We start from the raw sequence: 27,879 nt of genomic DNA on the forward strand, positions 1-27,879 counted from the left end.
AATCAAATGGCAAATTCTTTGGTAAAAGCTGTCAATTTTATACAATTTACAAAGAATATAATGCAAGTATATTTCATAATAACCCACCAATAAAAATCGCCTGCTCTTTAGATAAAAAGCATGAAATACAGATTTCTATATATATTTATACAGCGTGCTAGAAACGAGGATGGCAATATTATTAGGGCTCATCACTGATAATTGCGGAAAACCGGTGAAACGCATTTATCAGGAGGTCGATAAGGCAATTTTGCGACCATTATCTATGACGTCATGTGCAGAACTCACGACCTTGGTCGCTAAAAAAAGGGGGCGCGCGATGGATTGATCGTGTGTATTTTTTTTTTAATGACTTGTTATCGACACGTGGTCGGGGAGTCGTATCAATACCTGACGTTGCACTCCGAACCTGCCGTGTACCTAACCAACACGCGAACGTATACTTTTGTCTTTTGTTGAGCGAGTGCTCCTCCCCACCCCCTTTTTCCTGTGTTACTCCGCTTTGGCGGAAGTAAGCCGTATCGCTGAGGCCTCATCCTTCCAATGGCGACTGCAAACAGGCTGAATAGAAAGCGGGAGCAACCGTGGAGGGGGCCAGAGCTGTGTAACTGAAATTAAATAAATATATCATATTCTCTGTAGCCATAAAGTTAGCGGAAAATTTGTTTCACCTCTCCAAATCACGGCCGTTTCAATGGCCAAAAATCGGAACATTTCGCTCCTTGAGTCGGGTAAGCCGTAGAAGTAAAGCCAGTTGAAAAGCTTAATATTACAACGGTGTCGCTCGTGTTATAATTGATATCCCAGTTGCTTTTCCGGCTGTTAAATGTTCTCCCCGTTCATTTCAGAGCTCTATTACTTGATATCGCGTTTTCTCACAACGGGTCCATGTCGGAGAGCGGCTGAGGTGAGCTGGCGTGCTTTGACTCTCACACTGTGTTGTATTTCAAAATAGTTGGCTAGCCACTTGATAATGAGTTGAGTTGATGGAGACATTCTCATCTGAATCGTGTGTTTTTTAATCCTTTGCAGGTCCTTGCGAGCGAACTGGAGGAATATCAGGTGTGTATCCCAGCTGTCTTTGCCTTTAACAGCTAACTAGCTGCTACCCGTCGGTGTTGACTGAGTCCGGGTATAAACTTGTTTCACTCAGGCGACTTTTAATACCCCGTTACGTCTCACTCCTTTGACATCACCCGGTTTTTTACTAGCTTGATGTGGAGCTGCTGGCGTTTTCTGTTCTGACTTCGCTTTACCAAACTCTTTTCGACAGCTCTTACCCGGGAGATTGGACTGGCTTGGAAATGAGCACCCGAGAACATATGAAGATGTGGTAAGCTTTAACTTCGTGTCTGTTGTTATGCGCTATCGGCGGTTGTTATTATTGTCTTGTGACGGGGGACCGTGCGGCCACGCTCCGTGCTTGTTTACGGTCTTTGTTCTTTTTTCCTGCTGGGTTACTGTTGGAAATCCTCGACTTGTGGCTTTGCACAAGGTCAAAACTCGCTCTCAGTGGCTACATTTTTCACTGTGAACTGTTGTGTGGTGCAGAAAAAAACGGCATTTAAACATTGAGTTTGATATTATTTAGCCCGACTGTTGTACCGCAGATAGGGTGGGTAGTTTGGCTTCTCTCTTGGTTGAGACGGCTGCACTGGCCAATCAGAAGCCGAGATGCGCTGTCTCTGCGTTAGTTCGCTTTCGAGATGCGCTGTGATTGGTCGATAAAAAGAAGCCACGCCTGTGAGAATAAGAGTTCAGAAACCTATCTTTCTCCCTGTTTGTCCATCTGTTTAACATACATTTACTATTTACTTTATTTACTGGTTATCAGAATTGCTGCGTATTCATTTTTAAATGATCTGCTTTTATAACAGTGGTCTGTTTTCACTGTCATGTCTGTACAATGATTTATTTTATTTGTTTGTTTGTTTGCCCTGGTAGGTTGCAGCCAACAGACATATTGCACCAGACCACTTGCTACAGATATGTAAGCAGATTGGACCAGTTCTTGATAAAGAGGTGCCATCATGTGTCCCAGGTGTTCACTCTCTCCTGGGGTCTGGAAAGCAGTCCATGCTTAGGACTGCAAAAGGTGAGCAGTCTTCAAGAACTTTGTATGTGGTGGGTGTTACTCAGAAACACATTTTGATCCCATTATTATAAAGGTTTGGATGGTATACTGGTCTGTATGGACAGCAGAACTGACACTGTCTATGTCAAATAGTACTACTACTGGCAATCAGCTGAATCATTCTGTGAACTTTTGGTTTTGATTTTCAGACTGTGACAGCATGAGGTTTAAAGCTTCATCATATGCAGCCCTTCACCGGGGCAGACCACCAGAGAGGCCTTTGAACTGCAAGAAACCTCCACAGCTAGGTAGGCCTGACCTTCCTCTGTATACTCTCATTGGTGTGAAGTGAAATGGATCAATGATATGCACACATTAATAACTGGCTCAGTCTAAGTGTAATACAGCTCGGGCTGCAACAATTCTTCGAGTAATTTGATAATAAAACGTTCTTGACACAAATTGTTTGTTTCAATGCTTTGTTTAATACACAGCTCTGTAGTGCACCATTGTCACCATGGAAATGCAAGCGTTTCACCGGCATTTGCGATGAAAAATAGACATGAAATAGAAATATGTTTAGGAGCAGCGAATGAATACAGAGTCTGACAACATTAAGCCCACACAGTCCCCAGTTTTAAACAAAAAACTGGTAAGAAAACAGCAGCAGTAATGATGACGCTGACATAGTTTAATGTGGAGTCGTTACCGAGATGCTGAGCTCAGGTAGAGTGAAAGAAAACGTGTTTCTAGCATCCAAAACAGCAGCGCTGTTCCTGTGATCAACATTAAATCCGTTACTTGGAAAAAGTGAGCAGGACTCTTTCCTCAAAGCATCTAAACAACAAACCCCGACTCGAAGAAAAGCAAACTGTAGCTGCTCCATTCACCACTGTTTTACACAGCGAAAAATCTGCAGTAATCCTCCAGGAGTTGTATTAAAACATGCAGATGAGCTGATAACTTAGTCTGATAGTGTGTTTAAATTTAAATTATACAGCTTGTTGAAGGCTGACGCCAGCTGCTCTATTTTACATTGAAGCGATACCTGCAGCAAACAGGGGTGAGTCTAAAGCGGGGCATGAGGTTTACTAGATCACATTAATTTCAAGGCTTTCGTAACATCTTTCAGATTGAAGGTGAAATAATATAAAATATTGTGTTCATAAAATTGCTTTACTATTTAAAAATTAAAAAATGCAAGCTTTTTCACAAGCCAATAAAAATGTACGTGGGCCAGTAAAACTCTGGACACTGAATAATAATAATAATTATTATTATTATTATTATTATAATTATAGAGTAACACCATCTACATCTACACCATCATAACATCTGTTTTGAGCAGCTCAGAAACTTTCCATCAAAGCACAGTGCAAACTTCAGAATGCTGATATGCTCGCTTGTCTTCATTGCAGCCACCACATTCTCCTTTAAAGACTTACAGGCACAAACCCACTCTTCGCTTGACTTCACACGCAGAAACATACACATGCACAAAAACTTATAAACATGAACACACAACAAATCTACCTCATCCAGGAGATAAAACTCTGAAAGAGAGTACTTGAGAGTATTTATATTTTTCAATTAAAGAATGTTTTCTTTAAAAAATTACATTTTAATATGGGACGTAAAAACAATCACAGGGTGTAGAATTTTGTTTTTGTTTTATGACGGATGTTGTGTGTAGTTAAACTTTAAATAATTGGTTTCATTTTTAGAAATTACAATGAACAGTTTATTTTGAAAGACCTTATTATTGCCCATTAATAAGACTAAAGTATTTATCTGATTACTCGATTAATTGATGATTACTTAATTACTAAAAATAATTGATTGCTGCAGCCCTAAATACAGCATTTAATTTTCTTTTGCTTGACAGGCTTACGCCCCACCAGATTGTTTGCCATGATGTAGCGAGCTGTTAATCACAAGTCGCCATTTTTAGACGTTTAAGTGGAATTATCATTTTACTCATGCAATTCTGTGGGATTTCTGATTATTCCTGTTTGATCCTGGAGCTGGGCCATCTATTTCTTTTATGCTGTCATAAACAACCTTGTAAATCCCATTCCTTCCTCCTGACAAACAGCACACACATCAAAAATACTAGTGAAGTAACTCTTTACCAAGATACTTTTGTATAAATTGTAATCTAAAATCTGTCCTTAAATTTTTAAAGCTCTAAGACCTTAAAGCAAAAAAGGAGAAAAAAAAAACCTTATGGAGGACTTCTTGTTTCTCATAGTTTGTTTCCCCTAGCAACATATAAAAACCAGATGGAGCAGATTTAAGAAAGGAAGTGATTTTGTTCTTGTTTACGAATCAGTTTTGAATTGGGAAATGGAGTTTAATTTCAAGCTGTGTTTGTGTAAATAAAGCCTATGAAACTGAAATGAAAAATGTAAAAAAGGAAAGGTGAAAGCTGGTGAGACAAACTGAAACCTGACTTTTATTTGGTGATGTATTTAAAGGCTTATATTTTCCTTTGCGTTCATCACCCTCTGCTTCTGCCTTACTGTATTTGTAGTTTATTTACAACTCTGTTTACTACTACTATTTTTCTGATTGCATGCTGCCAACAGTGAAGGTGCATCGAGGGAGAGAGCTGACCGGAGCGCAACGCTTCAGCTCCATCTGTCCTGTCAGCAACTATGAGCGCATGCGTCTACATAGGCGGATCCTGGGGCATCTGTCTGCAGTGTACTGTATTGCATTTGATCGCACTGGTCTCAGGATCTTTACAGTAAGTTGGAGCTTGTCACTCTTCTCAGAATTAAACACCTACTTTTTAAGAATAATAATCAGTGTTTTTCTGCATGAAAGAGCACTCAGATTGCACCCACTGTACATGCATTGTTAATATTACATTGTTAAGTTGCTTGTGCCCACCTTAACTGTGTACCCCAGATTCTTCTTCTCATACAGGTATACTAAAGCATATGCTCTTGGTTTTTGTTTTTAAGGGCTCAGATGACTGCTTGGTGAAGATTTGGTCTTCGTTTGATGGAAGGCTTCATTCAACGCTGCGAGGACACTCTGCAGAGATCACAGACTTGGCAGTTAACTATGAGAATACGCTAATTGCTGCAGGAAGCTGTGACAAAACCATCCGTGTGTGGTGCCTTCGTACCTGTGCCCCCGTAGCTGTGCTGCAGGGACACAGTGGATCCATTACCTCCCTTCAGGTAAAGGAGTTTCAGTCTTTATATTATGCTGTTTGTTTTAAATGTGGGTTCATCCAGTGCTTTATTTGAAGACAAAATCCTCAGGGAATCACGGTGTGACTGTATCTTTTGGTTTGGTGTGAGATTCTCTTCTTACACTCTGTGACCTAAGCAATTGTTGTCAGAAATAGACCGATTTATGGCTGTGTAGTCACGTCCTGGAACAGAAACTGCAGAGCATAAGTTGCACCTGGATCGCTCTGGCAGTGCACCAGATTTTGTGCATCAACATTCGTTGCTAGTAGGTTTAGCCCATTCTTTTATCCTTTGTTTTTCTCTCACAGTACTTAATAATTTAAACAGTCTTTTCTCCTTGGCCAGAATTTAACATAAGCACAAAATCCATTTTAGTTTTGTCCAACAACAGTTCAGTAAAGTTGATTCAAACAAGATGGCTGTATCTTCAGTGTTGCAAAATGCACTGCTGGCTTTAAATGTTCATTGAAGTTAAATATGAGCATGTGCATGCTTTTCCAAAGTAAATGATAAACTGATTTCATTAATTTCTTTAGATTTTTCTCATGTGTGAATGTTGTGTAGTGGCACTCTGAAATCACACAGTTGTAAACATTAGTGCTGGCCGATTCATGAAGAAAATGTTCTGGGTAAAACACCGGTCATAATCTTTACTTTTCTACAGTTCTCTTGCCACCTTCTTTTACTATAAAAGCATTTTTTATTTCAGTGAGTTAAGTTTACCTGCCATGCAACTGTTTTTAATGGCATAGAAACTCCCTGATTGCCTGAAATGAAACGGTACAAGTTCTGGTTTTATGTGAAAGATATGTTCCCTCATGGTTCATTTGGTCTTCTCTTTACTTCAGCTCCTCTTCACCCCATAGCTATGTGTAGAAACAGTACTGCGTGATACTGGGAACGTATTTACTGTTTAGAGTCATTTTCCGTGCTCTGTCGCCTGTTTTTCCTTTCACTTAAAGATGAACTGATGTCCTGAAGCCAGTAAGAGCATTTCTGGTCCAGTCAGTCTGAAAATCATTGTTGGTGCACACCAGAAAATAAAATTTAACCTCGTCCTTCTTAACCGTTGGCTCAAGATCAAGATTTTGTCTTGGCCAGTACAGGGGGGAGAAAAGGTTAATATTCACCTTTCTCTGTGAAATGCAGGTTTCGGTCTACATAGACTGACTCACTGTCAGATGGGGTCTGATGGGTGGTTTTTCTTGTGGTTTCAGTTTTCACCGTTTGCCAAGGGCTCCAAACGTTACATGCTGTCCACTGGAACTGATGCTACTGTCTGCTTCTGGCAGTGGGATGCCAACAGCATAAACTTTAGGTGAGTGCTGTATGTTAACTCGTTACCCCTTGAAAGCCTCCCAGGAGTAACCCTTATAGCTCCGTTCTGAACCGAGAGGTTTCTGTAATATTTCAGACCTGCTTCTAGAACAAAATGACTGGGTGTGCGTCAGACAGTAGTGAGGGTGGTCTCTGCCTCTGCGGCTGCTCTTTGGAAAAACACGGAAACTATATTAATGGTTGTCAAACCACATGCTTATTGAACACTTGATAGAGCATATCACAACTGCCACAAGACGAGATGCAGGGCACACCCTGGATGGTCGCCAGCCTGTCTCAGGGCTAAGAGACAGGTGTTAATCTGAGTGCGAATGGGTAATTTAGAATCACCAATTAGCCTCAAAATGTTGGTGGCAAATATTCTGTCAAAGCACTCATCCCAAATCAGATGAGTATTCCATTGATGAAATGCTGTTGAATACAGTTTAGCTGGAGCAGTAAACTAAGACTGCTAAAGAAGAAAAAAATAAAACTATAATAAATGTATTAAAGTACAAAACAGTTTAGTTTCTGTGTGTGTGTGTCGCTTCCACCGAGGCACAAACAACGCTAAGCTGTGCAACGCCTTGTACATAGGAGTGGGAATAATTTTCCATTAGAAATTATTATTCTAATGGAAATTAGCAGTAGGGCCTAAGGCATAACTGGAAAACAAGTCACATTGGGCTTAAAAGGTTTTTAACTCCCAGTGTTGGCTGCTGGTGTATTGCCATTACGTCATCTTTTATACTGGCGTCTGCCTTGTCTTAAAGAAGCTCAGATAGAAAGCATATAGATAAGAAAATTTGTTTGTTCGATTATTTCTTTGTAACGATGCTTCTTGGCAATAAATCTTATACCACTGGGAACGCTGATTATTTCCCTTTAAGTGGTGCCACATTTTTGGGTTGAACAGCAGAGTTGAGTAGGTGGGTTGCGCTCATGAATCACTTGTCAGATCTTTTCTGCCAATGCTAAACAGCTTATTCTTGTTTTGAGCTTCTGGTAACACAGGTGCTGCCAATCAGGTGTCTGATTGGCAGCACCTGTGAGCAGGGACCCTGCTACAGCGGTCGGTTGGTGTCTGCTCCAAACATGCTACATTTCACTAATCTGGAAACTTCAAGCTGGTGTTCCACAAACCAAGATGCAGCATTATTTGGAGTACCTAGTACCATCTCCAAGTTGAAGGGCAATTTACATATAATGGGTGATGTCAGAGAACATGTGGAGGAATGTTGTGTTCAGCGATGAATTGAGATTCTGCCTGCGGCAGGTGGATCGTTTGTGGGGTCAAAGTGTGATGATGTGGGGCGGCATCTCCCTCACTGGAAAAACGGGCTTGTCGACATTGGAGGCAATCTCGGTGCAGATAAGATAAGTTTCTGCATGCAGTGGCAATCCCACATCTGCGCTTTTTAGGACCAAACTCTATCCTCCAAGGTGACGCTCGTCCCCACACATTGGGATTTATTGCAGACTAACAGAATTTTTGAGTTGAGAGGATGGAAATGCCTGCCCTTAGTCCTGACCTCAACCCCACTGAAGATTTTTGGTATCATCTTGGGTGTGCTGTTCATACCAGAGTGACCAACACAACCACACTGGTTGATGTGCAACAATTGCTGGTTGAAGAATGGGATCCCACAGCAGTGTGTGACCAAGTTGGTGATTAGTATGAGAAAGTGGTGCCAGGTTGTTGTATCTGTCACCTTCCACATGCTACAGGGGTCCCTGTTTGTTAAATAAATAAATAGTTAAAATTCCAATATATCTTGTTTCCTCAGACTTCAATCATGTAATCCAGTAAACAACAGCAAACAATAGTCAACAGCAGAATAAGCTGTTTGGCCTTGATGCTCAACCCACAAATGCAACATTAAAGGGGAAATAAACAGGCTTTCCAGTGGTGTAAGATTTATGACAAGAAGCATTGTTACAACAAAGACATTACCCACCACACACAGATCTCCTTCTGTTTTTGTGCTAAGTTTAGTTGTATTCTAAACCTTGAACGCCTGTTTAACTGATATGCAAGTATGTTGTTGTCTCTTATCTGACCAAAACAATGGCAGCGTGACATCCGACCCGGTGTAATCTCGTCTGTCATCCAAAAAGTTGAAATGCTGGTTGGTTTAGATGTAAGGTTGACTGTCAGTTTATGTTGAAGGACAGGGCAAAAGGTAGACACTAAATATAAAAACGAAAACATCATTTTTTTTAGCGTCTGCTCCTAATTCAGTCACGTGTTCTATTTTGGATGAAATCAGTGATGTTTTCTTCTCTGCTTCCAGCGATCGACCGCACAAATTTACAGAGCGGCCAAGGCCAGGTGTTCAGACTGTGTGCTCCTCATTCAGCCCAGGTAACCAGACATTTTCATGTTGAGTCCCTTTTCCTGCCATTTCTCCACTGTCTCCTCCACCATCCTGTAAACAAAGTCTAGAACCAAAGCAATCAATAAAGAGCTGCTAGTTTTTAACGACCTCTGTGCTACTTCATGTGTCTAACTAAAGAATTATTTAGTTCTTTTATTGTTGTAATTTTAATGGTTGTCTGGAACAGGTCTCTTGTGAATGAGACATTGAGTCTCCATGGGACTACCTGTATAAATAAAGGTTAAATAAAATAAGTCAAGTGCAACACGCCATTTCATGTTATCAACTTTTTTCCAGGTGGGATGTTTTTAGCAACAGGAAGTACTGATGATGTCATCCGAATATATTACTTGGGAAGTGGGAGCCCAGAAAAGATATCAGAGCTCCATGAGCACACGGTAAGCATCATCTGAAGAGCAAAACTTTATCCTTACAAATATTTTATTGGCAGAACTTTGAGCTGCAAATGCAGATTTGATGTAAGAATTTGTTGTTCTTCTCCTTTTGATCCTGATGATCCTTTTACATGTCTCTGCTTTCTAGGACAAAGTTGATAGCATCCAATTTTGCCACTCAGGTGAAAGGTATTATAAAAGCTCATTCTATTATTATTTAAAAATTATATCAAGTATTGCAGTATTCAGAGTACACGTTTAACTGAGTGGGATGGTGTATAAAGTGATGGTGTTTGTCGCTGTCTCGTGCCAGGTTTGTGAGTGGAAGTCGAGATGGAACAGCACGGATCTGGAAGCTCCACCAGCGGCAGCAGTGGAGGTGCATCCTGCTGAACATGTCTGCCACTATTCCAGGGTGAGTCTTTGCTCTTGTGAACCAGCGCGGACGAAAGTGGGTCTTATCTTGGTGAAGATGCCTTTTTGATTTTGGTTCTGTAATAGCACAGAATAAGCTAGATTCTCATTTGGAATAAAAAGTGCCCGATTTGCTGAACGAAAAGGAAGCGTTTGCTGCCTAAGCTGCTCGGAGGAGCTGTCGGAGCATGTCCAAGTAAACCAGGTGCTGACGACAGCTGAGGAAACCGTTTGCTCAAATACTTATTTGTTCAGTTGTCGGCTTGTATTGGCTCGGTCATCTGTTTGGAAAGCAAGTCGCCAACAAAGGTTTTCTTTATATGTATAATTATACATACCACTGAAAGAACTTGTTTGCTGAGGGGTAATACTGATTGATGTATTTTCTTGTAATTACAGGGTTGTTTTATGAATAAGTTTGTCAGGTTCAGTTGTATTGTGTCCCCAGGATTAGGCTTTGTGTTGTCTTAGGTTGTGTATAGCTTCACTTCCTTACTATAGGCTAGTTATTCCTGGAGAGTAACCAGTGGAAATGGAAGACAGATCTTATGTGTTTGTTTTTATCTGCCAGTTAACGCATGTTCAGTGTCAAACTGGGGAGGCTTTCAAACATTCAGGCTGTGTTTCACTGTACATATGTATATAAATTAAAGCACAGTTCTTGTACTGGCAAAAATTTAGCTGCGTAAAATCAAAGTCTGCCTAAAAGAAGCCACTTTTCAACACTTTCAGGCGCCTATTTATGGATTTATTTTGAAGCGTTATGTAAATGAACTTTTAATTTCAGCAGTCACTAGAAGAAAGAAAGCCGCATGCATAGAATTACCAGTAAATGCAGAATGTGGGTTGGCATTGTTTTATTAAAATAAGCAAGGACTTACCTGAATGAGACTCATACCTCTAGGTATACATGGTGTTCTCAGTTTACCAGCAGAGCATTCCTCTGGACAGTTTGTTCTGTGCTAAACTAGATCTGCTTCCAAAATTCAGTCCCTATTCTGTAGCTCATGCAGAATTTATATGTATATGTAAACATGAGCATATATTTAAAATGTACAGCTCCTGTTTACCAAGGTGTTCCGATGCCGTGTAAAATGTAAATAAAGACAGAATTCAGGGATTTTGGGTGATAGCTTGTAGCTCCACATGCTGCACACATGCGCTGTCAAAGGTGTGCAAGTTACCCATGCCGTGTACTCTCCTTTAGTGTCATGAGCGCTGGGGTCAGAGCTCTGCTTTGCGTGTTTGGTTTTTATCTTGCACTTGCAAATGCAGCAACAAACCTGTGTGCACTGATGACATTTCTCAGAAGTGTTCCCTCGTCCCTTATGTACACAGGACCTCCGGATTCTCTGAATCTTCTAACGATAGCTGAATAAATCCTCTAGTGTTTCTCATCATAAAACTGCAGGGTGTTAATTTTAAATCAAACCATTTGCCCACATAATGGTGAGGCATAACACTACTTAATTCTGCAAAATTAACTCATCACACATTTTTTTTTTTTCCTAGGCTTTTGTTGCCTCTGTCAATAACGGTTGTTTTCAGTTTCAAAACTCAATGTGACGTTTGTGCTATTTTCAGTTAAATTTGGGAGGTGAGGGGCGTTCAAATGATTTCCAGGTAATTGCATTCATCTCAAACACATTTGCTAAACAAGTGAACGCTCCCCAGCTTCAATTCCGGGAGGAGACACAAATCCCTTTGGTGTTGTGTCGGGAAGGGCATCCGGAGTAAAGTCTGCCAAATCAAACATGCGGAGCTACCCCGCGTGAATAAGGGAGCAGCTGAAAGTAGCATATTTATATTCATCTTTTTTTTCTTTTTTTAAATATCTCTGCATGTGTTTTTCAAATATCTTTAAAAAAACATTCTGTTTATCATCCAGTCTTTTTGTCTTGGAAACGACTACAAACCTCTCATGTGCCAAAGCCTGCCTTTCACAAGAATTTAGTGATAATAATCTGGTACTTTGTGTTAGAATTCAAATCTGGATTTTTGTGATTACAGTGTCATCACGAGATGTGTCAAAGGGACTTTATAGATTCGTTTCCATATTACTTTTTTAGTATTATGAATAATTTGTTATTGGATGTTCGTTTGTTATTTTTCTCTCTCAGTGTTGAGCCAATGAGTGAAGAGGAAAGCTACTTCAAACCCAAAGTCACCATGGTAGCGTGGGATCGCCATGACAATACAGTCATCACGGCTGTGAACAACCATCTCCTCAAAGTGTGGAACTCCTACACAGGACAGCTGCTACATATCCTTAAAGTAATTGTGCTGCGTTCTGCTGCAGAGCTCATATTAATACTGACTATGATGTAACTGCCACAGATTCTCATTTTAAACCAGAGATCAACTCGAGTCTGCTTGTTTTTCAGGGCCACGAGGCAGAGGTGTTTGTCCTCGAACCTCACCCTTTTGACCCCAGGATCATCCTGTCTGCTGGCCACGATGGGAACGTGTTCATATGGGACCTGCTGCGAGGCACAAACACACAGCATTACTTCAACATGGTACGCTGACACAGCACTGCCTGAAGTTGGCTTTTATAGGATGGTGCACAGCGGAAAAGTTGTTAACCCCGGCGGGATGGAGCGATTACATGATGCGCCCAGAGTGTGATTCATTCGCTATAACACTTAATTGTGAGGGACTGAAGGAACAGTGTAGTTGTTTTGGCCAAGGTGCATCTCTGCACACAGTAAGAGGCAAGTGAGCCAGATTCTTTCCCCCTTTACATCCTATAACCGCGGGAGAGCACTGACTCACACATGTGACAACGAATGATCTATGACTGCTAGGCAGATGTAGTTATAAGTTATAATGTTTGTATTCTGATGGACACTAAATTAGGACAGTAGCATGATTATAATTAAAAGCAGTGCACATAAAGTTAACCCTGAAAGCAGGATTTCTTCTATTTGGATACATTTTTTGTGGTATTTTCTGTGCAAAGTGAGAGAAGGAAATACAACATCATTAGTCTTTCCCAGTTACTTTGAGGGAAGGATTTGTGCTATTGTTAAAAATTCTCATTTTCTGACAAGTTTCTTCTTCTGTTTTGTGGTTTTTCATCCAGATTGAAGGCCAGGGTCACGGAGCTGTTTTTGACTGCAAATTCACTCCCGATGGTCAGCGTTTCGCCTGCACGGACTCCCATGGCCATCTGCTCATCTTTGGCTTCGGCAGTTCCAAGCCCTATGAAAAGGCAAAAAGAACAGTTGCATTTTCGAGATCGAGAAAATGGTTGAAATTTTATGTTTTGTGAGCAAAGTGAAGACATTTACTTATTTCCTGCTTCTCCTGGTCTCCACGCAGCTTCCAGATCAGGTGTTCTTCCACACAGACTACAGACCTCTGATCCGGGATGCCAACGGCTTTGTGCTGGACGAACAGACACAGCAGGCTCCCCATCTTATGCCACCACCGTTTTTAGTGGATGTGGATGGAAACCCTCACCCCCCACGGTAGACGTCACCTTGTTTTCATTATGCAGCATTACAGTCTTCGTTTATTGCCCATAAGTTCAGATGTTTGAATGTTAAATCAGAGGTTCTGATTGCCTGAGAGCAGCATGACAAAGTTAAAATGGTTTTCCTTTGACTATTTTTGAATTCAACATTTTTCCTTGATTTTTAGGTACCAGCGACTTGTCCCAGGGCGGGAGAACATTGCTGCAGAGCACCTGGTACCTCAGCTGGGATATGTAGCCACCAGTAAGACCATAATTCTGCTACAATTAGTCCATTACCTTAATGGAAGATTATATACTTTTAAATGTCACAGACCCATTTTCACTGTTTTATTGTCCCGATTTAAGACCATCTGAACTGCATTTACAGCTAAACATATCAAGCTTGATAGTATTTGACATGTATCACATCTTCAGGTGATGGTGAGGTGGTAGAGCAGGTCATCAGCCAGCAGACTGCAGAACCCGAGGAGGTTGCGGTCAGACGCAGCAGCCTTCTGGACGAGGCCATCCGACAGCTTCAAGAGCAACAAGACAGACAGAACCAGCCTGGGACAGGAGCAGTACCCGAAGGGCCAGCCGAGGCCCAAGGCCCGGTGTTGGCTCCAGCACCAAGCACACCGCGAAGAGGTATCAGTACACCATCACTGCTGCACTGGATTGGGTTTAGTAGACGTTAGAATTTCTCAGAATATCCAGAAAAGACTTAAAGGATTTACTGATAGCGAGTATTTTTCACTCCAGTGTCCGTGAACGACCGAGCAGATGTGCAGTCACCCCCTAATGTGGGTCTTCGTCGCAGTGGACAAGTAGAGGGCGTACGACAGATGCACCAGAACGCTCCTCGCAGCCAGATGGCCACTGAGAGAGACCTGCAGGCCTGGAGACGCAGGGTGGTGGTACCCGAACTTCCACCCAGCAGCTATAGGTACAATATGTGCCAAGATGTGTGTCATTGTTTATGGGAAAGATTTTTATAGTTTATAAATAAATGGAAACCAATTTTAAAAGATTGGAATCGATTGCAGATGTAGTGAATATTGTTGATTATCCAATAACAACGGCGTGTGGGATGTTTTGATGTAGAGTGAAAAGTCACTTCTTGTAGTAGGTATGTTGGCTGTAGGTCAGATGGGCAGGTTAAAGATTAGTATAGTTTGACAACAGGTAAACCAGGGAAAGGTAAGGGCAGATAACGAGCATCTCAGAAATGGCAATTCCTGTGGGTTTCTCAATCCCAGTAGTATTTTTTGCAAATCAACTGTATAAACAGGGACAGCGTGATGGGGCTTGCAGCTTACTGGACTTAAAAAGATTTGGTGCCACGGTCTCCTTACAAGACACCACAGGGCACCTGAGTGGATCGTATCTGTTTTGCTTCATGCTGGGTAAAGATGTTCGTAATGTTCTGGCTATGCAGATTTATTCAGTAGATTCCAATATGTAATTAATTTGGGTCAATAATTAAAAAAATACATTTTTGTGTTAATCAGGTCTGTCGATTCACAAAACCTAACAGGTTTACTCAGTCCTTTGGTCTGAAATATATAGATTTTTTGTCTGCTAACGAAGGGCCAGTACCTTGTGGGAAGCACTGGGAATGACATGAACAGAAAGTCACTCATGACTAAACTTAGTCATCAGTCAGGTTTTCTAGCATTTCTCTGGGTGCTTATTTTGACGTGAATTATATTTTTCAGGAACCAGGAGGACGTTCGAGTAGCCAGAGGAGACGAGGAGGTGGTTCAGTACAATGCAAAGAAGAGACGTATTATGTACAGCAGCTGTCGAGTAGGTTTCCTGTTTTTCCACCCAGTGAAGATGGTTTTAAATAGCAGTCAACGAGTTGTTATTCACAGCATTTAGTAAACTTTTACCAATTTGCAAGGGAATGCTGCAGTTTAAAAAAAAAAAAAAAAAAAGCTTGCTAAAGGATCGAAGAACAAAAGGCACGCTATATATCGAGTGTCCTTTTGAAACGGTTAACTAAGTGATGAAAGTTGTTTTGTTTGTTTGTTTTTTTAGTACAACTTTATTTTCACCGATGCTGAATCATTCCCATCTGTCCCCCCAGGATGATTCAGACGATGAGCCTTCCACTGCGAAGCGAGCGCACAGCCGTGGAGATGCACTGGAATACATCGACGAATCGTGTGAAGAGGGAGAGGAGACGGCAAGTTCGGAGATGCACTCAGAGGTGATGCACTCTCCTCTTGATGAAAGCGCTCTTTACAAATCCCCCCCCTCTCAACTGTGTGTCATTTTTTTTTGTTTTTCATCTCTCCAGGACAATGAGCTGGATGGCAGTGACCTGGATTCCTCCAATGATGAGGAAGAGTGGAAAACTGACAGCTCGAGGTGAATATACTTTATAGTTTATAGATCAGGGTCAAAGGGCATCATTTTCCCCATCAGTCACTTTTCAGAGAAACAGGCTTACCCTGGTAACCAAACATTTCCTGTATCAAAAAAATATCTAGAGTAGCAATATTTGTGTAATTAAATGTGTAGCTTTTTGTGGTAATCACACCTGCTTTTGATTGGACAGCCATACATCCAGCGAGTACTCTGACTGGACGGCAGACGCTGGTATAAATCTGCAGCCCTCAACTCCACTGTCATCACGGAAACGAGTAAGGCGCAGACTCAGCAGCTCTGAAGAGGAGGAGGAAGAAAATGAGGAAGAGGAGGAAAAGCAGCAAAGTGATGAGGAGGAAAGACCTAAAAAGAAAGGCAAAGAGAAGGCAAAGAAAGCAAAGAACAAGTTTCCTCGGGTAAGGTTACTTAATCCTCATTTATCTTTTTCTCTTTGTGAATCTGATTAATAACTGCTTAGACATGGCTGCAGACTCTGCCACTGACAAAACAGAATGATGAGTGTGAAATATTTGAAAATATTTCATATTAACTTGTTTAATGTTTTACATGTTGGCTTCAATCAGCGTCCAAAGCCCAGACCATCCATTAACAGGGAAGTGTCCAATGAGTTCAGACCATCACCGTGGATCACTGATGTCATTCCCAGGAAGTCTCCTTTTGTTCCCCAAATGGGTGATGAGGTAAGAGGGTCATCACCTTAATGCCTAATTGGAAAAGAAAAATCATACTCTCTCATTTATGAGATTGCAGTAGCCGACATTTCTGCTTAGTGATTTATTTATTTATTTATTTATTTATTATTATTATTATTATTTATTTGAACAATTCTGCAATAAATTTGTTTAAGCTTTAACCCTGGATAAGGTCAAATGCCTTCATCACCACAAAACAACCAGTCAAGTTTATTTTTAAACTTTTTTTTATTAACAAACCAATACTTGTACTTAGTAAGTATACTTCATTTTATTGCAGCAATATTTAATAGTAAGCACACGGTGTAGAAGGAAATGAAGACACTGTTTTGGACATGAAATGTATAGTGGCTAAATTAAATGTAGTCTTGGGTTTTGGCTGAACAACATGAATAGGTCTTCTAGCCAAAAAGTACAAGATCACGATTTGGTCTGGCAGAGCTCAATCCTTCAAGGTTTTTTGTCGTTTTGGGGTTTTGTTTTGTTTTTCTTAAATTAAAAGGACAAGTACATTTACTTCTTGTGGTTTTAGTTGGCAGCCTTATACTTGTAGTCATAGTTGTAAAATCAAGAAATGATGCTCATGTCAAACCAGAGGGGTAGACTGTGAGGGAAGTTCAACCCAGCCAGGCTTTGTGTAAGCTGGCTCCACAAAACCTTAAACCCTAGTCTGATACGACCGTCATCATTCTCTGTTAAGGACTCTGTGTACACTCGCATATAAAGGATGTTGCACATGTCACGTGACTCTCATAGACAGTGATCCTATGGAGTGCCACCTGCTCCGATCGGGAACGTCATCAGATGATGATAATACAATGGTGCTTAAAATCTAGAAGTCTAAAATATAACAATAAAATGCAACACTGTTGCAAATAAACAAGATTAATGCTACAGAAAATTGTTATTTTGGTCATTTATGGCCCAAGAACGGTTAAATAAGCATTTTGATTTAATAATTATTTCATTGCAGATTGTGCTCTCAGTACTGCTGCTTATTTCTAATTTTAAAAGCAGTGTAAAAGAGACTTTCCAGCTTTATTCCATACTTGGAATCAAGTATAAAGCAAGTATACATTTTCTGCATCACCAAACGCATACAGGCACTTTCCAGAGACGGTGTGATGCACTGCTTTAACTTTAACGTTGGTAAGGTTCAGCTTAACAAGTGGCAAAGTTGCACCCCCTGAAAACATGATTGTATGAGACACATGTAACACTTGCACAAAATGCTGGGTGTAGCAAAAATGATACAAATTAAAAGTCATCGATCCAAATCGATTTAATTTACGTTTTCTTTCTAATTTCTTTTTTTAGCAGTTATTTCATATTCAGGCTGTACAGGGTTTATACACCTATGTACAAACATTCCCTCTAACCATCTGCACGATTTGTCTTTCAGGTGATCTACTTTCGGCAGGGACACGAGGCCTACGTTGAAGCTGTAAGTCGGAGTGAGCTGTACGACATCAATTTAGAAAAGCAGCCCTGGAAGAGAATGGAGCTCCGGGTAAGACGAGGAACAAACAAAATAAAGATCGTAAAAATTTCCCAGTAGATGATGAGTTCAGAGGAATACATAAAATGCTAACTGCTGCTAAAGTTCTCCAGTCTGCATGTGTCAGTTACCATTTTCAGTGGTAATATGTAACTGCAGATTAAACAGGAATCCTGCTGTGTGTTTTTGTAGGACCAAGAGTTTGTGAAGATCACTGGAATCAAATATGAAGTGTGCCCGCCAACACTTTGCTGCCTGAAGCTGACGCTCATTGACCACGGCACCGGCAAAATCACAGACAAGTCATTTTCTATCAAGTAAGCAATTCGGCCCTTTGGTTACATTCCTCTACGATAAAGCACATCAAGTGTCTGTGCTCTTCATAATCACATTACCACCTGCTCGTTGGGTCAGTATTTGAATGTAACACATCATGGAGGAAAAGAAAATGTGTGAAATGTAAAAATACTGCCCACATAATTTGGATGATCCTGGTCTTTTTTGGGAAAGGCTTTTCTTACTGTAGTATTTGTTAGTGTTTCCAGCATCAGCTTCACCCCCAAGTCTTGAAGGGATTTTTGTACCTTTTTGTCAAAGTGACAGTTTTTCCTCTTTCTTGTGTCCCTGCAGATATCACGACATGCCAGATGTGATTGATTTCTTGGTGCTGAGGCAGTGTTATGATGAGGCGCTTCGAAGAAACTGGCAACCAAGTAAGCAAAGCCAAAACTGCCTGTTAGAAATGTCCTCTGCTGATCTGTTTAATGAGTTCTGCAGGGATATATAGACAGACTAAGAAGTTTGAGAAGATTTATTCCAGTTTGATATTGCTGGTTGTTGTTTTTCTTTCTTTCCCTGCATTGCTATTTTGGTGATGAGAGGGGGGGAAATGTGTTGTTGTTCACATACATGCTGTTTCCAATGATTCATCCGTGCAGTCACCCTCACAGATGGGTGCCAGGCTTTTTTTTTTTTTTCCTCCCTCAAACACCTGAGTTTGATCGTATTCTCCTTGTCACAGACGACAGGTTTCGCTCGGTGATAGATGATGCCTGGTGGTTTGGGACCATCATCTGCCAGGAGCCCTACCAGCCGGAGTACCCAGACAGTCTCTTCCAGTGCTTCAAAGTCAAGTAAGAAACACACACTTTGTGGGGACAAAGTAAAATTCTTCAGATATTTTAACTGTTAAAAGCAAAACCTGGACATTAGATGCTGCCAGACAGCAGTGAGTAATGTGAAATTTCTAAGGGATGATACTGGGGTTGATTGAGACAGCATCAGAGGTGATGAGGCATAAATACACACCCAGGGTGTGTATTTGCATATGTTGTAATCTTCCTATAGTATTCAGTGGTTCAGCCGGGCTTTGTCCAGCATTGTTTGGTTGGTTGCTAACAGCCTACTTGTGTTTCTACCAGGTGGGATAATGGTGAAACTGAGAAACTCAGTCCTTGGGATGTGGAACCTATTCAGGATGATGGTACTAAAGGCTGTTTACTAGCTTACTGTGGTTTAATAATGGAGTACATTTCGCAGAGTTTGGTTAATAGGTGTCAGGGTGTATTGAAAGGGCTTGTCTTTGTTGTGCAGCCCCGCAGCCGGACACAGAGGGAGGTGGTATACCTGTGACCGCAGAGGAGATGAGGGAGCTGATGTACAAGCCTCTGCCAGGCGAGTGGGGTGAGAGGAGTAGGGATGAGGAGTGTGAACGAGTCATCGCTGGCATCGATCAGCTCATCACTGTCGGTGTGTATGCATAAATGGATGTTCTTTATCTTCCAGTTTGTTTGATTTCACCCACGTATTCTCTCCTTCATGTTTACTGACATGTTGTCGTCGTCATTTGCTCACATCTGCCTGATCCTTACACTCGTTCTTTCCGTGTTTGTGCCACAGAGATTGCAGCTCCGTTCTCTGGTCCCGTGGACTTGGTCCAGTATCCCAGCTACTGCACCGTGATTGCCTATCCCACAGATCTGGGCACCATCAGACTGCGGCTCATTAACAGATTCTACAGGTCAGTTTCTACCAATCTTCTCCTCAACTTTTGGCCGAGATTTGTCCTTAAAACGTGTTCATGAAATGCAAAGAAGTGAGAAGTGGTGTGTAATGTTGCGTTTCATTTGCTCCACTTTGATAATCCACAGACGCCTCTCAGCATTAATTTGGGATGCCAGGTATATTGCACATAACGCCCGCACTTTCAATGAGCCAAGGAGCAAGATTGCCCACTCTGCAAAAATCATCACCAACGTCCTCCAGAAATTTGTCAAGTATGTGTTTCTGGACTTGTTTGTTCGTAGACCTCGTGATGATGCACGAATTGTAAGCGCAGAATTGCTAATCGTATTTCTTGCTGACACATTTTCTCACTTTCCCAGTAATCCAAGCTGCACAGATATCATGGAGATCTACAATGAAGTGGAAGAAATGGATGATGATGATGAGGTAAGTCTGAACCATTTAACAACTAGGTTTTGTAGTTGGTGGGTTTGTTTTGTTTTTTCATGGACTGCTGCAAAAAAGTTTGTTAAAAGTAAATAATTTTTAAAAGAAATTCAAAAGGATCTTTTAAAAATTCAACCAAAAGTCGGTATGACTGCCCTTTGCAATTAAAACACCAAAACTCACACCCTGAGTTTAATTTCAATTAAAACTGTACTTAGTGTTTTTCTAATATGAGCACTCAAAGCACTTCTTACTACAAGCCTCATTTATCCAGTAATGCTTTTTTTTCTGTACCTATGAACCTGTTTTAACATTTGCACACTCCAAAAAACTAGGATTTGGTATTTTTGCTAAAGATATTTTGACATGCAGACCAGCTTATTTAGGGAACCCGCTCTACCTAATGAGCCACAGCCAGCCCACTCTCTTTAGTGCGGTTTATTCATACAGATACAAACACTGTTGTGCACACCAAAACAATCATACCGAGACCCTCTGTAGGAGGTGGTCTCGATGCAGTTCCAGACCTCCAGATCAGGTTATTTATTGTGAGGTTGTGATGGAGTCTCAGTTTGACCCAACTAACTGGTGTATACTGGAAATAAATGGCTTCCCATAAGCTTTGCATCCTAAGATACAGCGGAGTATCAGATGTGCAGGGGACAGTTTTGCCTGACACATAGGAGCGTTATCGACTGGTCCAGAGTGCAGCACCTTCTCTCTGTATTTCCATTTATTACTCCCACTAGATGTATCTGGCCAATAAGCAGACTCGGTCATCTCGTGTGGTTTGTAGTGATGCAGTTTGATTCACTTGGAGTTTTAACTGTATGAAAAGAAATTAAATCACAGGAGGAAGTGTGATTCACGAACTCATCAGCTGATTCAAACCAGCGTAAACAAACTGTAGATGTGAAAAACGCCTTGAGGCACAAGGTGTCTGGCAGCTATCAGAGTATGTGATCCCTGTGTGACGTGTCTGATCCTAAACAGAGTTCCTCGTGACTCTGGCTGGAAGTTTGAGGTTGTCATTAAGGGGAATTTAGAAGGCTTCCCCAATGAAAAGGAATCTAAAACAACAAGCATGCTGGAAACAACTCGGTTGTAGCACATCTGCCAGCTGTTCACTTGTGGAAATTTCAGGATCTGGTTGCCTAGGTGATCCTGTAATGCATTTACCTAACAGGTCATATGTCAATCAGCAGTATCCTTCACTCTCACTGGTAGTCTCTTCAGTCGCACAACTGAAAGTTTATCACTAGCAGTTATTTGAGCTGTAGTCGCTTCAATTCCTGTGAACGTCGCTGTGAATCGCTACCAGTGCGTTTGCAGCTCAAATTGAATGTCTAAAATCTGTGCACAGTACTGAAATATTGAGAGAAGTAGTTAAAATAAACCCAGTTAGAACATAATGGCTGACTGAAGGCTGCTTTCCATTTTGAGGCAATCATCTGTGATCCCGTTGTGTGAAATGTAATTGTCATTGCAGTTGTCTGATTAAAGGTCACAGTCAAATAATTCAAATGTGATTGCTGTCTACAGGAAGAAGACACCGAAGCGCCAGGAACATCTGCTGGACACAGACTGCGTCAGGTAGGATGGGTGATCTACGTGCCTGTTTGACATTTCAAGATTACAAAAAAAAAACAAAAACAGACAAGGGGATGATGAAACACTCTTTACATTCATTTAGATAAAAACTAACAAAAGGGGGGGGGGGGATTTGTTAGGTTGTGCTTCATGTCAGTGAGTTGTTTTTCCCTGATATTTGCAGCGCTCTGTAGAAGTGCTGCCAGACAGAGATGCCTGGAAGGAGCAGTGCAAGAGTCTGCTCAACTACATATTCGAGTGTGAGGACTCGGAGCCGTTCAGGCAACCTGTGGATCCTCAGAACTATCCAGTATGTTATCACGGCACACTACAGGCCACGCTATGAGCAGATGCTGTTTTCAGTTGTGCGTTGAAGTCCCTTTGTTTTGTGCTTGTCCAGGACTACCACGACATCATTGACACACCCATGGACTTTGGCACGGTGAAAAGGACCCTGGAGGAAGATCGCTATGAAAACCCCACAGAGCTGTGCAAAGACACACGCTTAATATTTGCCAATGCTAAAGCTTACACACCCAACAAACGCTCCAAGGTAGGGAGGGGATGTTCACATTCTCTGAGTTTATTAGTGATTTTACATTTTGGCTCGCCCGCTCAATCTTCTTTTGCTCTGTTTTCAGATTTACAGCATGACCTTGCGGCTCTCTGCCTTCTTTGAGGAGCGAATCAGAACAATCATATCAGAGTACAAAACCGCTGTGAAAAGCAGCAATAGGCTCCGCCGCAGTCAGAGGTTTCGCAAGAAGATATTGCAGCAACAGCAGGACCACCCCGACACCACAACCAGGTCTGTCTGAGTGCTGCAGCTCGCCTGAGAAGTTTCACTTTTCATTTGCACGTTATCGGTCTGATTTGAAGAGTTTCTTTCCCCTTTTTTTTCCCCAGTCAAAAGAAGGCTGCAGTCAAAACTCAGGAAAAAGTGGAGTCCGTGTCAGTGACCAAAACTACCTCAGCCAAAGTGTCTGTTCCTGAGAGAGCCAGGAGGAGTCGAAGCAGCAGCTCAGGTCACAGCTCCTCAGAGGACGACTCCGGCTCTAAAGGTGCTTCATCAACATCAGGTACAGATGTCAGAGCACCCCAGAGGTCATTTGTTACCATCACAATGGATTTTGAGCCATGATGATGATATTTGGTTTTAACAAGTAGCAAAAAAAGTTAGTGTTTTGGGTTTTTTTTTTTGTTTTTTCCCCAAAGAGTTTCTTTTGGTTTTAAGACCACAAAGAGGATAATTTTGATCTCTTGGCATTTTAAAAATAAAATAAAACCCCATCTCTTATTTTAGGGCTTTGATAAAATTGGTTTATTCATCATATTCTTGGTGTTTGTTTAATTAAAGGAGTAAATTAAATATAAAATATAAAAAATTTTTTAAAGAATTTTGATGTTTGTGGGATAAAAGGGGGGGCGGGGAATTCTATGACCACTAAATGTTACAGTCCCTGATACGGGACTGTAACATTTAGTCCTTTTTACTGAAACTGCCGAGGACGTTAATTAGACCCCATAGAAACATTTGATTTACATCAATGAAAAACGATTGTTTTCCACACATTTTGATGTGAGGGCTGTTGTAGCATAAGAGATGGCGTCGTTGCCTTTGCTGCTGTTGCTGCAGGATGGGTCGGTCTTTGATAGTGTTTAGTTTTTGTGATCAGCACAGCAAGGTCTATACATCATCCACTGCAGGATGAAACTATACTTTGTGATGGTCCTCAACACGCCATGCTAGCATGACTCACTTGCACCCTTAAGTGTTGGTCATCGATGCACCTTGAGACAAATATTGTGCAATGATGCAATATAAACCTGGGCCTACTCTAGTGCCCTTTTCTTTAATTTTAAATGCACTGTTACTACTACTACTATAATAAAGTAATGAAATTCTTATTTATATGTTTAAATCTCAGAGTCTGACAGTGAGAGCGAGGTGAGTGACTCAGAGGAGGAGAATCATCAACGTAGACATAAAGCAAGAGTAACAAGAAGCAACCGTGCGAAGCAGAGGAAAAAAGGTCAGGACTGAAGTATTTATCCAAAAATGTTTCACTCTTATATTTTATTTGTTTATTGGAAATTACATTAAAATTGTGCCCCTTGGGGCAACTGTTGTTGTGATTAGATGCTACATAAACAAAATGTAATTGAATAAAATATCCTTGGATATATTGTTGCTAGTTGCTGAGAGCAACAGTGAAGAAGAGGAAGAAGATGATGAAGAGGAGGAATTTGACAGTGAGGGTGAAGAGGGAGAGGATGGAGAGGCGTCGTCCACTTCAGATCGTCGCTATCCCAGCAGGAGTACACGGCGGACCAGAAACAGCGCTGCTGGGGACAGAAAACGTGCAGGTAACACAAATTCACTGCCTTCAGCCTCTGACCCCGTGAGATACAAAAACCCAGCGCCAAGTGTGCTTACAGACCTTTGTGAATGGCTTGTTTTCAGAGTGCAGAGCGGAGATGAACGGTCACAGCGGCAGGTCGTCTCGCAGGGAGAGGCGTCCCCGCTGCGACTCTGACAGGGCCACGTCTCAGGGCTCCGACAGGGAGGAAGTGACAGTTCGCGGGTCGCTAAAAAGAAAGACTGCTCGGGCAGCTGTGAATAAGATGAAGCTCCTTGAAGCGTCTGACGAAGACTACCAGGAGGAGGAGGAGAAGCCGAGGAGGAGCAGCAGCCGCCTTCGCCACACTGCCCGGGTCAGCAAACGCACGGCGGTGCTCAAGAGCAGCTCAGAATCAGACGAAGAGTCAGCAGCAGGTATTAAATACTCTTTAAAAGTCTGTGAATATTATTCAGACAAAGAGATTTTTACTCAGTTATGTTCTCTTCCTTCGTCTTTTAGCTTCCCAAAATACAAAGGAATCAGGAAGTGAGTTTAAGGATGAGGAGGATGGCAATGACAGCGATACCTCATCGTTCTCCCAGAGTAAGCAGAATGGAAACACAAAGAACTCCAAACAAGCTGCCAAGATTAAGAAAAATGGTGAGAAATGTCCTCATCAGTCGTATTTTTAGACTGTGCTAATGCTGCCGTGGAAGTTGCCCTAAACAGCTCGATGTTTTATTCCTTCCCGACAGGTACTTTGTCCCGTGTGAATGGACACAGTGCAAAACATCACACACCCAAGCGCAACTCTGAGCAGGAGGAAACTCCCGGAGAGAGCTCTGGAGAAGCGGAGGAGGAGGAACAGCAGCCACCTCTGTCTCAGAAACCGTCAAGGAGCACGGCAGCCGCCCCAGTGAGAAAAAGTAGGAGTACAAGCGAGGAGGAAGAGGAAACAAAAGACATCCGCCACCACCTCAGCACACGACACAAACCTCCCGTAAGCTCAGACGAAGAGGACAAACGCCCACACCAAAACGGAAGAAATGTGGAGGAAGCGGTTCACAAAGACCCGAAGAAAAAAAGCAAAGTTTCTCCGTCAAAAAGCCAAGACAAACAAAAATCTGCCTCAACTCATAAACTGGATGGTGCGGAATCAGATGAACTCTGTGATTCTCCAAAGAGATCCAGCCCACGCAAGAAAAGGCTGAAAAAAGGTGACGAGCAGGACGCGGAAAGCAAACGCTCCAGCGACGAGTCCGACTTTGAAACGAGGACGAAAAGGCTGACGAGGAACAGGATCATATGCAAACGGCCTCGCGGAGACTCCTCGGCTTCGCAGAGCTCGGAGCAAGAGTACAAACCCAAGAGGAAGTCGAGGAGGAAACGCTCCACTGGCTCCTCGGACCAGGAGTCGGATAATTCGGAAAATGCGCCGAACAGGCGGCTGAGCCTCCGAGCCCTGCCGAAAAAGAAATACATCAGTGACAACTCATTCTCTGAGGAAGACTCTGCTTCTGCGAAGCCGGGCAGGCAGAGAACTGGCAACAGAACAGAGAGAGAATCTAGAGAAGACGGTTATAACACAAGAGTGTCTAACAGGACTTCCCCGAGTGAAACCAGGAATCGTGTGTCTTCCAAGAGAAAATGCATTTACACCTCAGACTCTGATGACGGGGATGAGGACAGAGAGAAAGAGCCAGTATCCAAGAGCAACAAAAACAGCAAGTCAGGCCCCTCAAAGTGCGCCAGAAAGGACGCCAAGCGCGGTAACGGCAATGAGCAGGACACCTCTTCCCACTCTGATTCCAGTGAGGAGGAGGAAGAGGAGAAGGAAGAGGAGGAGGAGGAGGAACGTCTTGGCCGTTCGACAAGGGGAAAGAAAAGCGCGAGGCAGCCGAAACGCAAACGAAAAGAAAGCTACAGCAGCAGCAAACACAGCTCGGACTCAGAAAGCGAGCAGTCGTCTTCAGCCTCTGAAAACTCTTTTGCCAGCTCAGGGTCCCACAGCAGTCCAAAGAGAAGCCGCACACGGTCGGGGATCGGCGAAAGGACTGCCAGTCGCCAGCTTAGGCAGCGCCGCCAGAGGTCCGCCTCGGAAGAGGAGGACAGCGACGAGTCGTACAGCAAACCGCGGAGGAAGACGCGGGTGAACACCCGAAACCGTGGGAAACGGACGGTTAAGTACAACGACAGCGAATGAAGGACGTAGCTGCTGGAGGTTACAGGCTTTAGAGGGAAGACGAAGCCGGACGTTAACTGGAGAGCTTAAGACACTTGATTGGCCACCTTATGGTAGTAGCACTGGAGTCCTCGAGAGAAAAATGCTGTGAATCTTTCATTCAGGGATATTTATATTTTCTATGAAAAAAAGATTAAAGGAAAATTAAAAAAAACAACAAAAACATGTTTATAGATGTAATACAAACTCAAGCATTTGAACTGCTGGTTTTCACAAGGATGAAGAGCAAAACATCACTTCCCATACTGCGTGTGGTGATTTTTGCCAGCAAAAGGTTTGGCAGAGGCTATTCTGGGGAATCTTGTCAGCTTGGGTGCTAATCTAATATACCTCTGTTTAATCAAGCATACTGCTGGCTTGCACTAAGATACACTGTAATGAGGTATTTCATACACTAGTTTTGCATTAGAAACTCAGGGGTCAACTAAGTTTACTGTAGTCTCAGACATGCAGTTTGGTTTTGTTTTTTTTTTTTTGGTTTATTTTGTCTTTTTTGAGCTAAGGTAAGGACAAGAAGCAATTCCAGGTTGGCAGATGTCCAAGCACATTTACTGGGACAAAAACTAATCCAAGTTTAGACTTTTTGACTACAGCACTCCTTTGTAAATCCATATACTTAATGCTTGACTGTATTGTGAGTTGATATGAGCCAAATGAACTTCTTTTCCCCTTACATTTCTTCCTTTTTTCTTTTTTTTTTTTGTTTCTATTAGGTTTGTGTTGTATTCTAGTGAATCGGTGTAAATATGTGATTAAGAAATTGCCTGAACTTCTTGGTGATCGTTCAGTGGCAAAGAGTTTATTTAAATTTGAGCTATTTCCTTTTTTCTTTCTTTCTTTTTTTTTTTATACACATTAACTGCATTGTCTTGCCATATGTCACAAATTGGTACCTTTTTTTTTCTTTTTCTTTTTTTTGCCAAGTACAAGTAACCAAAAGTACTTAATGCAAAATAATGTGATTTCTCATATTGGGAAGACCTTTTATTGTTGTTCTGTGTTACCTTCTTTCAGTATTAAAGTCTTTTTTCCGGAGTTGACTTAAAACATTTTTTTTGCCAGTCATGATTTTGTTTTTGTTTATGGGGAGGTTTCTGAATACAGTCGCTTTATGACATTTTGCTTAATGTTTTTTCGTACTACACCTTTAATAAAAAGATTTCACAGGAAGACTATTAATGCAATTTGTTCATGGAGTACAATGAATGAGTTATTCTTTCTCTTAATAAAGGCATCATTTCAAGGTGTAATCTGTCTTGGACTCGGTCTTATCCGTTGATTTCATTAAGACGCTCCATCTCTTTGCACTTCCTGTGCAAACAGATGAACTTCTAGGAATAGTTCAGGCTTTTTAAAGAACATTTAAAGCTGCTCTTTGGATGTTGGCTGCCTTTTGTTTTGATGATCCCACACTGCTTCAGTA

The 27,879-nt window shown here is 41.8% G+C and overlaps 1 protein-coding gene across 1 annotated transcript; it reads left to right on the top strand.

The window, feature by feature from the left end:
• Window positions 1-434: 434 nt before the first annotated feature.
• On the top strand, window positions 435-27,684 carry brwd1 (bromodomain and WD repeat domain containing 1). The gene is made up of 44 exons (XM_063492408.1): window positions 435-731; window positions 849-907; window positions 1,033-1,062; window positions 1,274-1,333; window positions 1,945-2,095; window positions 2,284-2,382; window positions 4,663-4,823; window positions 5,044-5,265; window positions 6,498-6,598; window positions 8,892-8,962; window positions 9,273-9,373; window positions 9,519-9,559; window positions 9,684-9,785; window positions 11,905-12,058; window positions 12,169-12,303; window positions 12,870-12,998; window positions 13,109-13,257; window positions 13,430-13,506; window positions 13,680-13,892; window positions 14,007-14,190; window positions 14,963-15,053; window positions 15,337-15,459; window positions 15,550-15,620; window positions 15,811-16,036; window positions 16,205-16,321; window positions 17,736-17,843; window positions 18,024-18,148; window positions 18,462-18,544; window positions 18,853-18,964; window positions 19,253-19,314; window positions 19,425-19,580; window positions 19,731-19,851; window positions 19,982-20,107; window positions 20,216-20,282; window positions 21,825-21,875; window positions 22,057-22,182; window positions 22,273-22,425; window positions 22,514-22,680; window positions 22,779-22,951; window positions 23,801-23,905; window positions 24,069-24,239; window positions 24,337-24,648; window positions 24,734-24,874; window positions 24,970-27,684. The coding sequence occupies exons 1-44, from the start codon at window positions 695-697 to the stop codon at window positions 26,415-26,417; spliced, it is 6,711 nt and encodes a 2,236-aa protein (XP_063348478.1). The 5' UTR covers window positions 435-694; the 3' UTR covers window positions 26,418-27,684.
• The last annotated feature ends 195 nt before the right edge of the window (window positions 27,685-27,879 follow it).

This window comes from Pelmatolapia mariae, linkage group LG14 (assembly GCF_036321145.2).
Source record: "Pelmatolapia mariae isolate MD_Pm_ZW linkage group LG14, Pm_UMD_F_2, whole genome shotgun sequence".
NCBI classification, from domain to species: Eukaryota; Metazoa; Chordata; class Actinopteri; order Cichliformes; family Cichlidae; genus Pelmatolapia; species Pelmatolapia mariae.

Excerpts from the sequence above, each read along its gene's own strand:
- brwd1 (XM_063492408.1), top strand. The coding sequence starts at position 695 with ATGGCCAAAAATCGGAACATTTCGCTCCTTGAGTCGG. Across the intron at positions 6,599-8,891 it reads GCCAACAGCATAAACTTTAG|CGATCGACCGCACAAATTTA; the intron begins GTGAGTGCTGTA and ends CTCTGCTTCCAG. Across the intron at positions 18,545-18,852 it reads TCGAAGAAACTGGCAACCAA|ACGACAGGTTTCGCTCGGTG; the intron begins GTAAGCAAAGCC and ends TCCTTGTCACAG.